The sequence below is a fragment of the Schistocerca serialis genome, chromosome 2 (assembly GCF_023864345.2).
Source record: "Schistocerca serialis cubense isolate TAMUIC-IGC-003099 chromosome 2, iqSchSeri2.2, whole genome shotgun sequence".
NCBI lineage: Eukaryota > Metazoa > Arthropoda > Insecta > Orthoptera > Acrididae > Schistocerca > Schistocerca serialis.
Window position 1 is genome coordinate 972,643,716 of NC_064639.1, and position 20,449 is coordinate 972,664,164.

General features: G+C 38.5%; 1 protein-coding gene across 1 annotated transcript; it reads left to right on the forward strand.

The window, feature by feature from the left end:
* Positions 1-338: 338 nt before the first annotated feature.
* LOC126458372 (guanine nucleotide-binding protein subunit beta-like protein) lies at positions 339-19,096 on the forward strand. Its single transcript, XM_050095348.1, has 7 exons — positions 339-546; positions 1,187-1,395; positions 1,717-1,827; positions 16,552-16,647; positions 17,979-18,089; positions 18,362-18,502; positions 18,862-19,096. Exons 1-7 carry the CDS (start codon positions 438-440, stop codon positions 19,036-19,038), a joined length of 954 nt encoding a protein of 317 aa, XP_049951305.1. The 5' UTR covers positions 339-437; the 3' UTR covers positions 19,039-19,096.
* Positions 19,097-20,449: the final 1,353 nt, after the last annotated feature.

Below are 20,449 nucleotides of genomic sequence, written 5' to 3' on the forward strand. Positions count from 1 at the left end.
ATAAACTCCATAGAAATAATCTTGAACCTACCGACTGAAATAGTAGCCATACAAACTAGTTTTATTTATCAAGTTATCGGTATTTGGCAAGTGGTGATGATTTTCTATGGAATGACGACAAATAATGCTGAAACGATGTATTTGTTAATGTTTAACAGAGGAAAAGGGAACTTGAATTTTTTAATATCTTTTACACTTCCAGTTGATTTAGAAATGATCAACGTCACATTGAAAATAACGGCCAATATTTTCCTGCGTATATCTGGTTGTTTGGCGGACGATCCTGTTCGATAGCTGTGACGTCACTTCTGGACAAAGCAGGCTTCCGGTTGAAGGTTGGTTGCAACCTGTCTTTTCCTACTTGGCGCGGTGGAGTGAGGAAGTGTTGGACACGCCGCGCGAATCCGTGGGCATCAGTAGAAGAAAAGCCGCTGAAAATGTCGGAAACACTGCAACTGCGAGGGACTCTTCGGGGCCACAATGGATGGGTTACACAGATAGCAACCAATCCTAAATATCCAGAAATGATTTTATCTTGCTCAAGAGGTGAGTGTGGCACGCGCTTCCATTGATATTTTGCCATCTACTTAGTTACGGAGGTTTTGTGATACTCCCAAGTATTTTATGTTTTTAAAGTTTTATTTGCTAGTTGATCGACTCAGTCATTGAATGCAGAAGTCTCCGCCTATTTAGTGTCGAGTAACATTAACGACACTGAACGAGGTTAGGGTCGGTTATTTGTAGAAGCACTGGAGCCCAGCAGCAGCAGCACCTTAATTTATTTGCGAAATGGGAAACGTTGAAACACACGTGGGCTTATTGTAACCGCTGGAAAATGGTTAAAACGGCCAACGTTAATTTTTGCTTCGTATGAGGTTGTAATTGACGGGTAGTTATTCCATGTTAACTTGAAAAAGTAAGTTTTTCAGTACCTCGTTGATAGTAGTTGTGTAATAATAAATAAAACATTGAGCTGGTATGGCAGTCTGTACTGTAAGTTTACAGTAATTGTTGTTGTCCACATTACTTGTAACTGGGCAGTGCTTTTTCAGTAGCCAAAAGAATTGACATTTTGGCTGTTGATAGTCTGAACTATAAATCACAAATCCTTTGGTTTAACAGTATGCGCAATGCAAAATTGGCCATTGGTGGATTAGGTACTACTGTTAAAACATTTTCATTACAGACAAGACCCTTATTGTTTGGAAGCTAACAAGGGATGACACAAGTTACGGTGTCCCTCAGAAGCGGCTCTATGGCCACTCGCATTTTGTGAGCGATGTGGTACTGTCTTCTGATGGTAATTATGCCCTGTCTGGATCATGGGATAAGACGTTGCGCCTCTGGGATCTTGCAGCTGGGAAGACAACACGGCGCTTTGAGGATCACACGAAGGTGCAGCTCGCCTACTGATGGCAGACCATTTCAAGCTTTTTTTTTTATAAACTTTTTTTTTGCATTAATTTAGAAGAGGTTAGCCCATTGCCAAGTAAGTATGGACATACACTGCACAACTCGTGTTGAGTATCTTCATACAGCACTTCACTTCAGTTACGGTGATTTTGGCTTTTCATTATTCTTAGTATTTGGTAAATGAAGACATAATTTCACACACTAGATTTAGATGTTCAGTATGAATATGTTTTAGTGGGCTTGAACTTATTAATTTTATTATGTATAATTTCAAAGTAATGTTTGGATTTTGTTTTGTTTCAGGATGTACTGAGTGTTGCTTTCTCCGTGGATAACAGGCAAATTGTGTCTGGAAGCCGGGACAAGACAATTAAGTTGTGGAATACCCTTGCTGAATGCAAATACACCATACAGGTAATTGCACAGTACTTACATTTGCACATTTTGATTCTTGACTTGCTTATTGGTTTCCTGATGTTTGGTTAAAACTGATCTCTTAGGACTTCAGACATGATGACTGCTATATGTTTTACTAGTAAGCTCTAATCATAATTAGTTGGCTGTGAATGACAATGTGTTAATCAGGAAAATCATATTAGGTTTTGTGGCATACATGGCACTACAAATTGCGCGTAATGCTTACACGAAAGTAGACAAAAGGCTTGGAAGTAAAACTCGCTTTAAATGTTTTCGTAAAAAAAACAGAAATCGTCGTGTAAATTAAAATCTGTATCTATAAAAATGAATGTGTTTGTCTACTATGTGCTCACAAACCATTCATCCGATTGCAATGAAACTTTGGTGAGTTGTTCTCCGAACGCCCAAAAAGAGTAATGGACAATGTTTCAACAGTTAGGTCACTGTAGCGTGCGTAGCACAATTGATTAGGTAGAGGCTTGTCATGCAGCTGACCTGGGTTCGATTCCCACTGCTCGCAAATTTGAGTTTTATTTCATTCCCCGCATTGTTAAACTATTAATTATAAAATTTAAATATACGTAAACAGGTCATAGTATAACGTAACTGTCAATATCTGTATATAAAAATGAATGTATGTCTGCCCTCTGTGTGTTCCCAAACCATTCATCCGATTGCGGTGAAATTTTGGTGATTTGTTCTCCGTACGCTCACAGAGGTTCCTAGCCGGGAAAAAAAGTAAGACATTCTTGAGGAGATATGACATAAACAATGAGATGCCACTGCAGGAAAATACCCAGATTTATGCATCCACTATTTGAGAATGAGAGCTTGTGTTTCGAAATAATACAGTAACCAGTGGTGTTTCCATACAAAGCGATACGGTAGCAAGGAAAAATGAAATATAAGGTAATTCGGACGAAATAGGGGGCTCCTTCAAAGTGATCACGAACAAAATATCTGAAATGGTAACCCGCCTTTTCTTGCCAGGCATTTGTGGTGATACGCCAGGATGATTCTTGGAAAACTGTTTGAATCTTCCAATGCTACAAATGCTTTGTCCTGTGTATGTAGCAGCTCTCACTGAAGATTTGTAAATGGGGTGAAGCAATTTTTTTCTGCTACCTTTCCCTTTCGCAGCATTCAATCACACGCAATATAATTTTGCGAGCATCGCTACGTAATACTGGTTTCCTACTAACCGTAGGCCTACCGGTAGGGGTTGTTGGCGACTCCCGAGATGGGCCAGCAACTGCCTCTTCACTCATTTTGATAATGTTTAGCACAACTGCACAATAAAAACACGCAGAACAGTACAGCGCAAAACAATGACGAAGCTGATGACAATGGCTACCTTGTACGACAGTCAGCTACGTAATGTTGGCAGCAGTCGAAAGTGCGTGCCTACCGAAGCCTCTCGACGTTTACCGACTTCTACCGATTCAGGACTAAGGAGAGGTCTGCCATCTAAAAGTTTACACACTGTACTAGGCCACTTCTGAACAAATCTTGGCTTTCCATAGCTGTCATGATTTTGTTGCTGGTTTTGTAGGTACTTGGCAAAACCATGTCAAATGTGGCTGGCAACATTGTCACTGCAGTCGGAATCACAAAGCTGCTTTATTAATTAGAATGTTTGCTTGTGTCTAGTTTAAAAGTTTGAGCCAGGACACACACAGTTGAATGTTCCTGTTCCAGAGCTCATTTTAACTCAACAAATTTTTAAACAAAACTTGTTCAAAAGTCATTTTGGAGAGGTCTTTAATGTGATAAATCATTACAACTACATATTTTCAGAATACACAAGTATAAATACAAAATCCAGCAAATATGCTTCAAAGCATTGAAATGGAGAAGGCATTAATATGATTTGCTGCTATCACCCGATCACAATGAGCCTAAGACATTCATCATTAGCTAACCACAGCACAGAATCTGAACACACTAAATTTTCTTTGCAGGAACACCATGGAACATGAATAAAATTTGTTCTTATAGGGCTCGTTGTGCAAAAGTCTTGTGGTAACGTGATTTTTTTATATATATATATATATATATATATATAAATCAGTTACACTCCTCTCTATATGATTTTTATTGTGTAAATTGCTGAGCTCTTTTCAGCATATTGCCATCATAGGGTGTTCTGTAAATGCTGTAATGGCTGATAATCTGGATATTATAAACTGTGTAATTGGAAAGGTGTTATGCATTTGATTGGTGTTTTTACTGAATGTATAGTATCAGTATTACCTGTAAGGTAAAAAAATCAATCTAATGTATAACTGGTATTCTCTGCAAGGTAAAAACATCAATTGAATCTATAACATGTTTTCAGTCGGTTAGTTATAATATGAAGTCTCGTGCCTATTGATGTATTTACAGAACATCTGATGCTGGCAGTATGCCAAAACGAGCTCATCGATTTGTCGTCTTCAGTCTGGAGACTGGTTTGATGCAGCTCTCCACGCTACTCATCATGTGCGAGCCTCATAATCTCAGAATAACTACTGCAATCTACATCCTTCTGAATATGCTTCTTGTGTTGGTCTCCCTCTTAAGATTTTTGCCCCCACATTTCCCTCCAATACTCAGAATGTGTCCTGTCAACCAATCCCTTCTTTTGGTCAAGTTGGGCCATAATTTTCTTGTCTCCCCAATTCTGTGCAGTACCTCTTCATTAGTTACGTGATTTACCCATCTAATCATAAACATTCTTCTGTATCATCACATTTCGAATGCTTCTACTCATGTTTTAAATAAATTTGTTATTGTGTATATTAGACTTCCGTTCATATTTACACTCTAGACAAATACTTTCAGAGAACACCTCCTAACACTTAAAACTATCTGTGATGTTGACAAACTTCTCTTATTCAGGAATGGTTTCCTTGCCATTGTCAATCTACATTTTATATCCTCTCTTCTTTGGTCATTAGTTATTTTACTGCCCAAATAGCAAAACTCATTTACCACTTTAAGCTCCTCATATCCTATTTAATTTCTGTAGCATCACCTGATTTAATTAGATTGCATTCCATTATCCTTGTTTCACTTTTGTTGATCTATTGCATCCTCATTTCAAGACACTGTCCATTCTGTTCAACTGCTCTTCCAAATCCTTTGCTGTCTGACAGAATTCCCGATATCATTGGCAATCCTAAAGGTTTTTGTTCTTCTTCTTGAACATCCTACTCAAAATTTTTCTTTGGGTTCCTTTACTGCTTTTTCTTTGTAGACTGAATACACTGGGAATAGGCTACAACCCTGTCTCAATCCCTTCTCAGCCACTGCTTCCCATTGATGCCCCTCAACTATTATAGGTGCCATCTGGTTTCTGTATAAGTTCTAAATAGCTTTACACTCCCTGTGTTTTCCCCATACTAACTTCAGAATTTCAAAGAGAGGATTCCAGTCAACATTGTCAAAAGCTTCCTCCATGTCTACAAATACTATAAACATAGTCCTCTAGGATAAGTTGTAGGGTCAGTATTGCCTTGCATGTTCTTGCATTTCTCCAGAATCAAACTGGTCTTCTCTTAGATCCGTTTTTCCAATCTTCTATAAAGGATTCACACCGTTATTTTCCAACCATGACTGAAACTGATAGTCAGGTAATTTTCACACTTGTCAGCAGCTGCTTTCTGTGGAATTACTACAGCCTGCTTAAGTTAGAGGGTATTTCACCTGTCTTGCAAACCAAATGGAAGAGTTTTGTCATTTTCCCAATGCTGTCAGTAGTTCTGACAGAATATCGTATACTCCCAGGTCCTTGTTTTGACTTAACATCTTTCAGGGCTCTGTCAAATTCTTCTTGCAGTATCTTATCTCCCATCTCATTCTCATCTACATCCTCTACCCTTTCTATAATACTGTCATAAAGTTTAACTCCCTTGTATATACCATTTTGTATACTCCTTCCAGCTTTCACTTCTTTTCGTAGAGTGGTTTTCCATCTGAGATTCTGATATTTATACAACTGGTACATTTTATTGCAGTCATGTGACTAATAAAAGAGGAATGATAATGCTCCAAAGTAATATATTAACAAGCGGACACATGGTTCCCCAGTTCCAATCGTGAGGAAAGTAAAGGCATATGTTTCAGTGAAAGGCATAGTTATGGTTTCCAGTCATGCCTGCAGTAAACTACAGAACTTTTGCATCACAGTTATGCTGGACAGGTTAGTTTTCCCACCTTAAAGAAAAATACATCTTTTGGAGATGCGCTCAATTTAACATACTCAGCTAAGTAACCCATGACTTGTTTTGATATTGTCATCCCAACACATTCTCTCCACATCCTTCGTGTCAATAAAATGGTCTATTACCTACAAAGTTAAGTGTGATTTCACTCTCATGTGTTAAAAATGTTTGGTACCTAGCGTTGTATTACTTGAAGCATTTTTAACAGTTGTCGTCCCTGGAAGGAATTGTTTTCAGGACATTCTTGGTCGAAAATTAAGCACGTCAAGGAAGTGTGTGTTTTGTCCCCCCCCCCCCCCCCCCCCCCACTCCCCCTCTGGCTGAATTCCATAGGATACATGTTGCCTGAAGATTTTATAGCATAGGTCATGTTTCCTTTTCCCACATTGTGACTTGTCTACTTGAGCATCACTTGTCCCCCTAATTGCTGTGAATTGTTTATTTCCCATTTGATTCACACTTCATGACAGAAGGGAGGCCAGCCAGTAATGATATACATAGACTTGTCGAAATTCGTGATAATCAATCCTTACTGTCTTAGAATATCACATGGAAATCCAAATGACACAGAAGCAGAGATTTTTGTCATTCGCGAATTACCAATCCGTGCAATCCGCTTGAATCTGCACTGTACGTCGACCATGACTACCTTTCTGTTCTTTAAGGTGGCACCAACAGAGTGAAGCCTCATTTGGCAAAAAAATTGCTGGAACACCTCATTTTGGGTAGTCCATATTTCCTGGTCTAACATGCCACCATCCATACCTCTCTCAGCAAACATCTGTTGAACTATATTTTTAAAATGAACTAAGACTAGTCAAATGAAAATTAACCTTCGAAAGAACCCAGATTTCGCAATATGTTTGCTTGATTCAATATAGATACTGGTAGAACAATGTTGCATTTGATTTCTACAGAGTAAGTGTGAGGGTATGCTACAAACTAACCATACAAGCTTTGAAAATGAGACTTTCGTGAAACAGGAAATTTACAATTTAGATTGCAACAAATATTTGGCACAGTCAGTTGTCGCTGTGGTTACAGTTTGCCTGTTCACACCCTCCTACATTGCAGCATATTCCAGAAAATAGCCAAATATTCATGAAAACAAGAGTGCCTTTTTTGTGGTAGATAAGGTGTCCCAGCCAAGCCAGACTCCTAGAAATAGTGGCCTGTTTGGAAAAGGCATATTTGTGACAGCAAAGAATGTCAGTGCTTCAGTCATAGCAATTTCAGCTGTGCTGTTCCATCCCAACCTCATCATGTACCCAGAAGGGAAAAAAAGCAGCCAATATGTTTTCATACAGATGCTAAACACCTTGCTGTTGTGCACCCAAAACATAGATGACATCTGCTGTGATTGGCTGACACCAACAAACTGAGCAGGCACCACCTGAATTTTGGAAGCTAACGCGCCGTATTTAATGGATTTTGTTTTTATACTAGAATATTCAGAGGCTGTACAGTTTCAGTGATACGATACATTAAAGGTAACACCAAAATGCTTTGTTTTCATTTTGGTTTGTTGTGCTAGAGTGGCAGGAAGTCTATGAATAGTACAGGGTTATTACAAATGATTGAAGCGATTTCACAGCTCTACAATAACTTTATTATTTGAGATATTTTCACAATGCTTTGCACACATATACAAAAACTCAGTTTTTTTAGGCATTCACAAATGTTCGATATGTGCCCCTTTAGTGATTCGGCAGACATCAAGCCGATAATAAAGTTCCTCCCACACTCGGCGTAGCATGTCCCCATCAATGAGTTCGAAAGCATTGTTGATGCGAGCTCGCAGTTCTGGCTCGTTTCTTGGTAGAGGAGGTTTAAACACTGAATCTTTCGCATAACCCCACAGAAAGAAATCGCATGGGGTTGTCGGGAGAGCGTGGAGGCGATGACATGAATTGCTGATCATGATCTCCACCACGACCGATCCATCGGTTTTCCAATCTCCTGTTTAAGAAATGTCGAACATGATGATGGAAGTGCGGTGGATCACCATCCTGTTGAAAGATGAAGTCGGGTCGGTCTCCAGTTGTGGCATGAGCCAATTTTCCAGCATGTCCAGATACACGTGTCCTGTAACGTTTTTTTTTTTTTTTTTTTTTTTTTTTTTTTTTTTTTTTTTTTTTTTTTTTTTTTTTTTGCAGAAGAAAAAGGGGCCATAAACTTTAAACCGTGAGATTGCACAAAACACGTTAACTTTTGGTGAATTGCGAATTTGCTGCACGAATGCGTGAGGATTCTCTACCGCCCAGATTCGCACATTGTGTCCGTTCACTTCACCATTAAGAAAAAATGTTGCTTCATCACTGAAAACAAGTTTCGCACTGAACGCATCCTCTTCCATGAGCTGTTGCAACCGCGCCGAAAATTCAAAGCGTTTGACTTTGTCATTGGGTGTCAGGGCTTGTAGCAATTGTAAACGGTAGGGCTTCTTCTTTAGCCTTTTCCGTAAGATTTTCCAAACCGTCTGCTGTGGTACGTTTAGCTCCCTGCTTGCTTTATTCGTCGACTTCCGCGGGCTACGCGTGAAACTTGCCCGTACACGTTCAACCGTTTCTTCGCTCACTGCAGGCCGACCCGTTGATTTCCCCTTACAGAGGCATCCAGAAGCTTTAAACTGCGCATACTATCACCGAATGGAGTTAGCAGTTGGTGGATCTTTGTTGAACTTCGTCCTGAAGTGTTGTTGCACTGTTATGACTGACTGATGTGAGTGCATTTCAAGCACGACATACGCTTTCTCGGCTCCTGTTGCTATTTTGTCTCATTGCGGTCTGGCGGCAGAAACCTGAAGTGCGGCTTCAGCCGAACAAAACTTTGAGTTTTTCTACCTATCTGTAGTGTGTCGTGACCATATGTCAATGAATGGAGCTACAGTGAATTTATGAAATCACTTCAATCATTTTTAATAGTCCTGTATATAAAAAAAATTAGTATTTGGGAAGACAGCAGTGTAGGAACAATCGTTGCAAGACTAAGTAATTTTCGTAGCTCAATCCACGGACTTCATACAAGTAAGTGATGACATACCCAGATGAGTAGAGATACTGTCTCAGTGTTCTCGAAGCCAAAAGGATTCTGATGTATGAAGATCGGTGATATGAAGAAACTGCTGTGGCATATTTACATACTTTTGCTCAAGTGGCTTTATGTATTTTCCAGTTAAGGTATGTAACTTGTGATATGATGTTCTGTGGTAATGAAGGTTGCCATTTTGTTTTTTCGAAACCTGTTAGTGATACAAGGTTTTGTAGGCCAGCTGTTATGTTGTACTATAGATCTGGTATTGTTGCTTTCAATTTTGATCACGAAAGCTTGGATTACTTCTAAAGAAATTTCAACCATTTGACAGCTATATGATGGCAGTGTATTGAATGCCTTTATTTTGTAAATTGCCTACTGATCATTTTACATCCTGAATGGAGAAAATGTCATTAGGTCCCACATTAGTACTCTTGAAACACATTGATTTTTGTTAGGTGATTAGTAGGTATGCTGCATGACCAGTGGCTACATGTTCAACTGCGAATTTACAAGAATGCATGATCAAGCACTTCATGCAAGCATGCTTGACAATCTTTAAGCTAATTTTATGCAGGCAGTATGGTTGTTCAGGCTATTTGATACTCAATTGATTTTGTTGTATGGGGTTGTTAAAGTGTACCAAAATACATGTTGGTGTGTGTACTACAATGTGCAGGCTTATATAAGCAAATGTCAGTTGAAAGGCCCTCTTTGTAGCAATATTAATGTAGTGACATGAAGCAAATAGAATTACAGTTGCTTTACAAGCATATTTGCTTCTAAAAACACAAGCATTGTTTCAGCAGTATTACAGTGAAAAACCTGTCATAGGGAGGCAGAGAGAAGCTTTGCATTCGTAATACTTGAAACAAAATTCAAAGCTGTTGACCGTGTCATAAAGAAACATATTGTTACTAAATTTATAAATTCAAAAACTCCTTCAGTCAATTACAAGAGGGGTAAAAATCAAATGAAGAGATTACATAAGCACATACTTGCATACTTACATATTCCCCCCCTCCAAGAACCATGGACCTTGCCGTTGGTGCGGAGGCCTGCGTGCCGCAGCGATACAGATAGCAACCACAACAAAGGGGTATCTATTGAGGGGCCAGACAAGCGTGTGGTTCCTGAAGATGGGCGGCAGCCTTTTCAGTAGTTGCAGGGGCAACAGTCTGGATGATTGACTGATATGGCCTTGTAACACTAACCAAAACAGCGTTGCTGTGCTGGTACTGCGAACGACTGAAAGCAAGGGGAAACTATGGCCGTAATTTTTCCCGAGGGCATGCAGCTTTACTGTATGATTAAATGATGATGGCGTCCTCTTGGGTAAAATAGTCTCACATTCGGATTTCTGGGCGGGGACTACTCAGGATGACGACGTTATCAGGAGAAAGAAAACTGGCGTTCTACGGATAGGAGCATGGAATGTCAGATCCTTTAATCGAGCAGGTAGGTTAGGAAATTTGAAAAGGGAAATGGATAGGTTAAAGTTAGATGTAGTAGGAATTACTGAAGTTCGCTGGCAGAAGGAACAACTTTTGGTCAGGTGAATACAGGGTTATAAATACAAAATCAAAAAGGGATAATGCAGGAGCTGGTTTAATAAGGAATAAAAATAGGAGTGCAGGTAAACTGCTACAAACAGCATAGTGAACACATTATTGTGGCCAAAATAGACACGAAGCCCTCGCCTACTACAATAGTACAAGTTTATATGCCAACTAGCTCTGCAGATGACGAAGAAATTGAAGAAATGTATTATGAAATAAGAGAAATTATTCAGATAGTGAAGGGAGATGAAAATTTAATAGTCATGGGTGACTGGAATTCGGTAGTAGGAAAAGGGAGAGAAGGAAACGTAGTAGGTGAATATGGATTGGGGGAGAGAAATGAAAGAGGAAGCTGCCTGGTAGAATTTTGCACAGAGCACAACTTAATCATAGCTAACACTTAGTTCAAGAATCATAAAAGAAGGTTGTATACATGGAAGAAGCCTGGAGATACTAAAAGGTTTTATAATGGTAAGACAGAGATTTAGGAACCAGGTTTTCAATTGTAAGACATTTCCAGAGGCAGATGTGGACTCCGACCACAATCTATTCGTTATGAACTGTAGATTGAAACTGAAGAAACAGCAAAAAGGTGGGAATTTAAGGAGATGGGCCCTGGATAAACTGAAAGAACCAGAGGTTGTACAGAGTTTCAGGGAGAGCATAGGAGAACAATTGACAGGAATTTGGGAAAGAAATGCAGTAGAAAAAGAATGGGTAGCTTTGAGAGATGAAGTAGTGAAGGCAGAAGTGGACCTAGTAGGTAGAAAGACGAGGGCTAGTAGAAATCCTTGGGTAACAGAAGAAATACTGGATTTAATTAATGAAAGGAGAAAATATAAAAATGCAGTAAGTGAAGCAGGCAAAAAGGCATACAAACGTCTCAAAAATGAGATCCACAGGAAGTGCAAAATGGCTAAGCAGGGATGGCTAGAGGACTAATGTAACGATGTAGAGGCTTATCTCACTAGGGGTAAGATAGATACTTAATACAGGAAAATTAGAGAGACCTTTTGGAGAAAAGAGAACCACTTGTATGAATATCAAGAGCTCAGATAGAAACCCAGTTCTTAGCAAAGATGGGAAAGCAGAAAGGTGGAAGGAGTATATAGAGGATCTATACAAGGGCAATGTACGTGAGGACAATATTATGGAAATGGAAGAGGATGTAGATGAAGATGAAATTGGAAATAACATACTGCGTGAAGAGTTTGACAGAGCACTGAAAGACCTCAGTCGAAACAAGGCCCCTGGGGGTAGACAGCATTCCATTAGAACTACTGATGTCCTTGGTGAGCAAGATGTGAGACAGGTGAAATACCCTCAGACTTCAAGAAGAATATAATAGTTCCAATCCCAAAGAAAGCACGTGCTGACAGGTGTGAAAATAACCGGACAATCAGTTTAATAAGTCACGGATGCGAAATACTAACGCGAATTCTTTAAGGACGAATGGGAAAACTGGTAAAAGCCAACCTCGGGGAAGATCAGTTTGGATTCCATAGAAATATAGGAGCACGTGAGGCAATACTGATCCTACGACTTATCTTAGAAGCTAGATTAAGGAAGAGCAAACCTACGTTTCCAGCATTTGTAGACTTAGAGAAAGCTTTTGACAATGTTGACTGGAATACTCACTTTCAAATTCTGAAGGTGGCAGGTGTAAAATAAAGGGGGGTGAAGGGCTATTTAGAATTTGTATAGAAACCAGATGGCGGTTAGAAGAGTCGAGGGACATGCAAGGGAAGCAGTGGTTGGGAAGGGAGTGAGACAGGGTTGTAGCCTCTCCCCTATGCTATTCAATCTGTATATTGAGCAAGCAGTAAAGGAAACGAAGGAAAAGTTAGGAGTAGGTATTAAAATCCATGGAGAAGAAATAAAAACTTTGAGGTTCGCCGATGACATTGTAATTCTGTCAGACAGCAAAGGACATGGAAGAGCAGTTGAATGGAATGGACTGTGTCTTGAAAGGAGGATATAAGATGAACATCAACAAAAGCAAAACGAGGATAATGGAATGTAGTCGAATTAAGTCGGGTGATGCTGAGGGAATTAGATTAGGAAATGAGACACTTAAAGCAGTAAAGGAGTTTTGCTATTTGGGGAGCAAAATAACTGATAATGGTCGAAGTAGAGAGGATATAAAATGTAGACTGGCAATGGCAAGGAAATCGTTTCTGAAGAAGGAAAATTTAACATCGAATATAGATTTAAGTGTCAGGAAGTCGTTTCTGAAAGTATTGGAACTTAATTGTGATTAAAGATTTTCTTACAGAGAGAACTCAACACATTACTCTCAATAGTACAGAATAAATGGGTATATATGTAATTTCAGGCATATGATAGGACTAGTACATATTTACAATATGTAAAAAGGATCCAGTAGAAAATCTCAGAAGATCCATAAGGCTATTTGCAGATGATGTGCTTGTGTGGAAAAAAATAGTAATGCTAGAAGGTGAGCAGATTTTCAGAAGAACTGGACAGGTTTGATGAATTGTGCGGGCTATGGCAGTGTACCCCGATTGTAAATAAATTCAATACATTGTGCATATGTAGGAGAATAAATCCATAACTGAAGGCTACAACATGGGTGCCGTATTGCTGGAAAGAGTATCTGCTGTAAAATATCTGGTAGTAGTCACCTGGTGAGACTTTCAGAGGAAACATACTAGAATAAACAGATGCTAGGCTGAGATTCATAAGTAGTTGTAAAAGAAAATGTAAGTCGACCATGATAGAAGTTGCTTAAAAAAAACACTTTAGACTGGTTCTTCAGTATTGCTCATAACTCTTTGACCCTTATGAGGTAGGACTAACAGAAATCCAATGAAGAGAGATAAGCTCAGCCACAGGGTCATTTAGTCAGTGCGAGAGTGTTAAGAGATGCTCAACAGACTCCAGTGGCTGACATAAGAGGCATTGTTTATCATAAAGTGGTTCATTACTGAAATTCAGAGTGTGTGTGTTCTGCGAAGGGTCGACAACATTTTACTTCCTCCCACATGTGTCGTGGAATGGCCAGTAGGGAAAATTTTAAAGTGATAATTATTTTTTGGGGGGGGGGGGGGGAGGGGGTAAGAGACCCAGTGTTAGAATGGAATTGAGTAGGTTCAAAACTATGTACATGCTAATTGTTTTTTCCTATCTTTGTGTGTTTAATACATTCAGGGTGTTTCCTATTCATGGAAATGAAGTTAGGTTCCTCCATATTCAGTGTTACTTATGTGTGTTCTCTTGGTAAGGAGTTCCTTCCATTTTTGTATCACCACTCTGTTTAAAAATGAGATGAAATTTCTTAGGGTGAAACAACCAAAAATGACATGTCTATTACTTCTTAACACAAATATTGAATTTTTTCTGACTAATGTTGCCATTTCCAAGGGTGTGGTTATGCAGGAATCTAAAGAGTACAGCTTCAACTGCTGTGGATAATACTAGGGGCTATCTTACTTCTCACAAATACTTCACTGTTTATTTGGAATGTCAAGATTTTAGAGGTTGTGGTAACTCACCCTAATACAGAGGTTTACAGAAATCATTCTTTCCACCTGTCATTTGTGAACAGAACAGGGGGATCAAATTGTGGTACCTGAAGTACACTCCACCATGCACTGTCAGGAGGATTGCAGAGAATTGATGTAGATGAACAGGTTATGCTACATTAAAAATTTAGGTCTCCTTGTAGTTCATGCATTGACTTCAGTTAGGAATGGGCCATGGGAAAATGTTACGTACAAAACTACCATATGCAGACCACCTTTTCAGAAATACTGGTGTTGTCGGTGTCTGCATGTTGAGACTATCTAGATTTGTTCAAAGTGATACATTAATTGATTGCCCATGGTAAAGTAATTCATAAAATGGATTTCCATGCTTGTGCCTTTGTAAAAGCAGCCCTCTTCAGCAAGAAATTCTTATGTACAATTTGCTGACATTAACATTCTTTTCTTTGTTTAGTGAGATTTTTAAAGGTTGTTGTTTGATAATGAGTTAAAAATCTATGCTATAACATACATCATCTAATCTCGTTGAGAGATAGAGAATGAAAAAACAAAAAACAATCCATCAGAAAAATTTTCTGAACACTATCCTAGTCTGCTTGTGTGTTTTCTAGGTGGTTTGATGATTATATATGTGCAGGCATTGCATTAGTGTCTTAAATTTTCAAAATACCTCACTTTGCCACTGTAAATAGAGGTGGATTGAAGGTAAACTTCAGTTCTTGACTTCACTACATGAAGTTCTACTGAAAAGGCGATTTTGATGGAGCTTTTGTGTCAGTCCATCTAATCAGAACAGTTTTCTTATCACAAAAATTGTCAATTACCAGTTGCGGCACTTGAGCTTCAGAGTTGTGATATCCAACATTGGGTTAAGGAAGATTTGTGTTGACATTTAGTATCACAGATGGGCAGATAATGATACAGGTGCATTTGAACAGTGTGAAAGGTGAGTGGATTGAAGCTGCGTGTGTACACTAGTTGGCTTGTAATCTGTGATCATTGTCTGAACAAAAGGATGAATGTGACAAATCTGTCTTCTACTAGTGTTGTCTGGCAGTGATTTTTTCTTGTGTGCTTCTTGGTAAAGCAGGAAAAAATAGAGGTATCATTTTTAAGTGCTTAACATCTGCGGTAATTACTCGTGAAGAAAAAAGTACTCAGCTTCCAGATTTGATGGAAGATGACAAAAATATTTTGGTGTTATGGACTCTTAAGAAGTTTTACCTATTTTTCCTTAATGTAAATGTACAAAACACAGGCAGAGACTATACTTTGCGGTAAGGTACATGAATTTGTCTAACAAGTGCATTTTACTGTGATGTGAAACAAGTTGAACACTTAAAATGAAAAATTCGTAGCATTTGTTTTTAAATTCAAGAGGCGAATTGCCATTCGAATGAATTAAGGATTTTTAAACACCCTCCTTTCTGCAGCAGGTACCATATCATAGTTTCCTGTAGATTTCAGTTTGGTTTTCTGTGGGAGTGTTAGTTGGTTTCAACCACACTGGTGACGACATTTTTGATGGGCAAAGTGCCTTGAATAACAGCTGTGGATTGATTAATGCTATTCATAGTAGAGCTTAGTAATAGTGCAACTTTGAGTGGAAATACCATTAAACACACTAATTCAGAAGTATTGACGTCTTACTCCAGTTCAAAATTTCCTTGTGCAGAGGTTGAAGGCAGTGGTATATTTGAATGATTTGCACCTATCATGCAGTTGCTCCAACACTTCAGCTATCTTGGTTGATTACTGTTCTGCATTTTTAACCTTACACTGTATAATTTTGCAGAAGTGATAACTGTCCAATCACTCGTTGCACTAGTTACTAATTGCCAACATTAGATTCTTGTGATATCATTCATTATGCAGTAATCCCTTGAACCAGCTGTGTGTGCTAAATCCGTTGCTTCCCATGTATGATAATTGTAGAGAATACAGTGGGCTTAAGAGTGCCCCAGTGAACACATACGTTTAGAAAACGGTTCAAAATCTTTGAGACCGTTACCCCTGAGTCCAGTTAGATATTAGCTAGCATCCCACTGCCATCACCACCTCATGAGCATTAGCCTAACTAAACCTTAGAATGTAAAAGAATTTTTTTTGTGTACTTGTATTTTTAAAATGATGAAAGATAAATATTTGTTTCTGTAGGTGTTTCACTAAATCGTGAAGTAATGATTCAATGGAACAGTTGGTATGCTTATTTGTAATGTTTATATAAATTATGAAGCAGTTCCCCATGATTCAGAAGTGCTGTCTATAATTTCTTCTCAGAAAAGAAAGTTAACACATTGAGGATTTATACTTGTTGCAGTAGCAACAGCATTTATCATATTGGTTAACCAGGGTATTAATAATTTGTTTTGCTGTATAATTATTTTTCTGGCTAACATTACTGTTTTTGTTTTGCAGGAGGACTGCCATAGTGACTGGGTGTCGTGTGTAAGATTTTCGCCCAATCATTCAAATCCCATCATTGTGTCAGCGGGATGGGATCGTATGGTTAAGGTGAGCTGATGATTGCTGTACCTAAACTGTAGTTCAAAATTTGTTGCATTGCTTAGATACTGAAGCCATTGATTACCGAAGATAAACAGTTTCTCATCTGAGTTGTAAGTGTAGGAACCTTGGATATTACCTTCGGTAATTACAAATTGAATCCAAACAGATGAAATAATTTTGGGCACAAATGTCAACTCAATCCTTTCTTTAAATCAGCTTCCTGTTTTCTGGTAAAGTGTCAGTGACAGAAGTTATTTCTTAGGTTCTGGGTCACCTCTTACTTCTCATGGAATTTGAAGCAGTGTGGTTGCTACTGCAGAAATGAGCACTGGAGTTTGATGACAGGTTGGGTTTTTAGAGAAGGTATATGTTCGTCATGCTTGCAAAATTTATAAACCACTAAAATTTGTTCCATATATCATTAGAGCTTTAAACTTTTATGCTCTTTCACCATTCACTGTGTTGTCATAAGTGACAAACGTGAAATATTGTACAGTAATGTCAAGGAAGTCATCCATTCAGCCTTTCAGGGCATGTAGCACTACCATGGGCAACGTTGCTTTACCATGATGGGCTTTTTTTAGCCTTGATTGCTGAAAGGGTAATTAATATATATTGTCAAATATAAAGACGAGCCACAGACTTCATCTAAATGATGAATTTCCATGTGGGTAGAGATGTACTCTGTGTTCCCATAGCCAAAAGGATTCTGATGTTTGAAGAACTGTGGTCTCAAGTAGCTACTGTTTCGATAACTTGGTTATTTAATGCTTTGGGGATAGGCCACTTTTTACAGGTCAGGCCTAGAAAACCAACCGTTTAAAGTATTTGTGGCACATGTGCAGTTGATATGTTTACAGGAGTAATACTGACTAAAAAAGGCGAAGGCTTAAAGATTTATTTTTTGCATTTACTTTAGTTCTTTAATAGATCACAAATCTTAAAATAACAAGGTATAATAATCATACCTACAAAAAAGGTGAGAGGTGGTTATTGAGCAAGGTCTTGCTCTCAAGCTTCAAAAATTTCTTGCTCACGAAAAAAACTTGACTTACTTGCAGCAGATTTACAGCAAACTGCAAAACCTAACGGGTACTGGCATGAAATTCAAAACTTGATCACATATTGGCTCAGCCATTCATGAGAGCCGCTGTTACATTTGCTAATGTTTTATTCTAAAATAATTTTAGGAATTAACAGAAGGCAGGCACCTGTCCAGGGACTAGTAGTGAGACACCTGTACATTATTCCTGTACACAGAATTCAGAAGTTCTTCTTGTTGTGAGAGCTGAAATTTTTATTATGTTGTTTGAACATGCTGATCATCTTATTTCCAGGTGTGGAATCTAACAAATTGTCGCCTGAAGATCAACCACAATGGACATACGGGATATCTGAACACAGTTACTGTTTCTCCTGATGGCTCACTTTGTGCTTCTGGAGGAAAGGTAATCTAACATTATAGAGACATTGTTTTTAAGTCAGTTTTGATTGTTGTAACTTAGTAAGTGGTTTTGTGATTCAAGGGCTGTTATTAAATTTAATTGTAATCAGACAGTTTTATTTAGTAACGTTATGCTATTGTTGTGAAATGATGCATACATAATTGAACCATGACATTCACTGAGTGTTTGCGGATATGGGACTGATCTTAGTAGTACTCACAAGAGTTAAATTATTTATGTAAGAACAGTTGCTTTATTCTGGCATTTCTTTGCAGGATTGCAAGGCTATGCTGTGGGATCTCAATGATGGAAAGCATCTGCACACTTTGGATCACAATGATATAATAACAGCACTGTGCTTCTCGCCAAATAGATATTGGCTGTGTGCTGCCTTTGGACCATCTATTAAGATTTGGGTAAGTAACTTTTTCTGGGTGGATCCATTTAGTCATATACGTCCTGCACATGATGAAATAAGGGGCAGATGACCTCGCAGTTTGGTCTCTTCCCCCTTTTAAACCAACCAACCGTGATGAAATATCCTGACGAGTAGAGCTGTGGTCTCTATGTTCTCTATGCCAAAAGGATTCTGATCCAAGAACTGTGGTCTAAAGTAGTTGAAAATGGTAGGGCAGACATGTTAATAATGGAATAGTGTATTAGGTGTACTTGAAAAACCTTGTTGAATAATACATAATAAGATTGCATTAATGTTTTGTAATAGCTTAGGGGCATTACTTTGTTGCAATAGTGACATAACCATTCATTGTTATAGGACTTGGAGAGCAAGGACATGGTTGAAGAACTCAGGCCAGAAGTAGTCTCTGTGACTGCAAAAGCAGAACCTCCACAGTGCCTGTCATTAGCATGGTCTACAGATGGGCAGACACTGTTTGCTGGCTATTCAGACAACCTGATTCGTGTGTGGCAGGTGTCTGTGTCTGCACGATAAGACTTCACCCTGAGCAGGGTGCTTTTATTTTGGGAAAATAAAACTTTTAACTTTTTAATTGTGTTTATTTTCATAGATTTTACTTCATTGGTGACATGTTCTGTGAAAGAGTAGTATGTGAGAGTTTTTATGTGTATTTAAAAAGTAGAACATAAGATTCACTTGAAATATTTTAGAAATATGCAGATGAACGTGAGTGGTCAAAGGTACAATAAGACTGAGTGAAGAGAAAATGAGTGTATTTCAAACCAGTGCAGCCTTTGTGTGTGCTCAAATAAATTTTGCCATATCACAAAATTATAATGCAGTAGATACTGGGGTCAGTGATTGTCAAAGAGGATTGGGATAATCTATTTTGTGGTATATTCTTAAAATTGATGAAGGTTCTTAGAATTCTTTTAACAGGATTTGTGTGTCCAAACCCTTCCACACTGCCTCCCAATACAAGGTATGCAGTTGTAAATATGAATTATTGTGGATGTTACTTTAAGGATAGTCAATGTATCTATACACTTCTCTTCGGTCTTAATATTCGTCACACTCAACTTTCTTCACATTATGTAAATTTGTAGCATTAAAATAAGGAATGAACATTAATTGGAAAAATTCTTTCTGAATTCTTAACCCTTTCTTGGCAATGTTCCTCTCAAGCAATGTCAAAACTGCACAGTTTCCTGTGATACTGAAATTGTTTGTTACAAGCAGTGCTTAAATTCTCTGATCGAACAATATTCAGTTCTCTCTGGCACAAAGTTTCTGAATAGTGTGCACCTTTGGCAGTTGGTGGTGCTAGTTTATGAGGATTAGGTGTTTCTGTAAGAGTGTGCAAAAATGTAACAGGCCATGGAGAATGCTCCACTGAACTGTTTGAGGTAGGGAACCTGGGGTCGGAGAAGCCAGTATATGGAGATATGGAAGTAAGCTTGTCTACCACTTTGTCTAGCACTTCTGTTTGTCAACTTATTTGCGACTTAACATGGGCACAAGTTAGTCTACTGTGGTGTTTATTTGCATGTACAAGGATGACAAGCCTGATTACTAAGAAGTCGCGATGCAGATTTTGTTTACTTGTCCATAAGGTAGCTCTGTTGTATCGTATTTACATCGTACTATGACAGAACATGCTAATGAATCAATTCATTACTCAGTGCTATTCAGAGAGGTACAGTCGGGTCCTTGCAGTTCTCGTGACTGACTTTGCACCAAGGGTTGCAATGTCAGTGGTTGCTTAGATAGTGGCTTGATCGACCAGATTTCGTCCAAATCGTAGTGTTTACTGATGAGACCTCATTTGGTTCTGATGGTACTTCAAACAGCAGGAATAGCCATATGTGGGATTGAGAAAACCATCCTGATGTAGTTGTTGCACCCATGCAGGGTTCTAAATGAGTTCTTGGAGAATGTACCCTTG

Bases quoted from the DNA above. Each gene is read 5' to 3' on its own strand.
- LOC126458372 (XM_050095348.1), top strand. From the start codon at position 438: ATGTCGGAAACACTGCAACTGCGAGGGACTCTTCGGGGCCACAATGGA. The intron at 1,396-1,716 runs GTGCAGCTCGCC...GTTTTGTTTCAG, and splicing joins GCTTTGAGGATCACACGAAG to GATGTACTGAGTGTTGCTTT. The intron at 18,503-18,861 runs GTAAGTAACTTT...TCATTGTTATAG, and splicing joins GACCATCTATTAAGATTTGG to GACTTGGAGAGCAAGGACAT.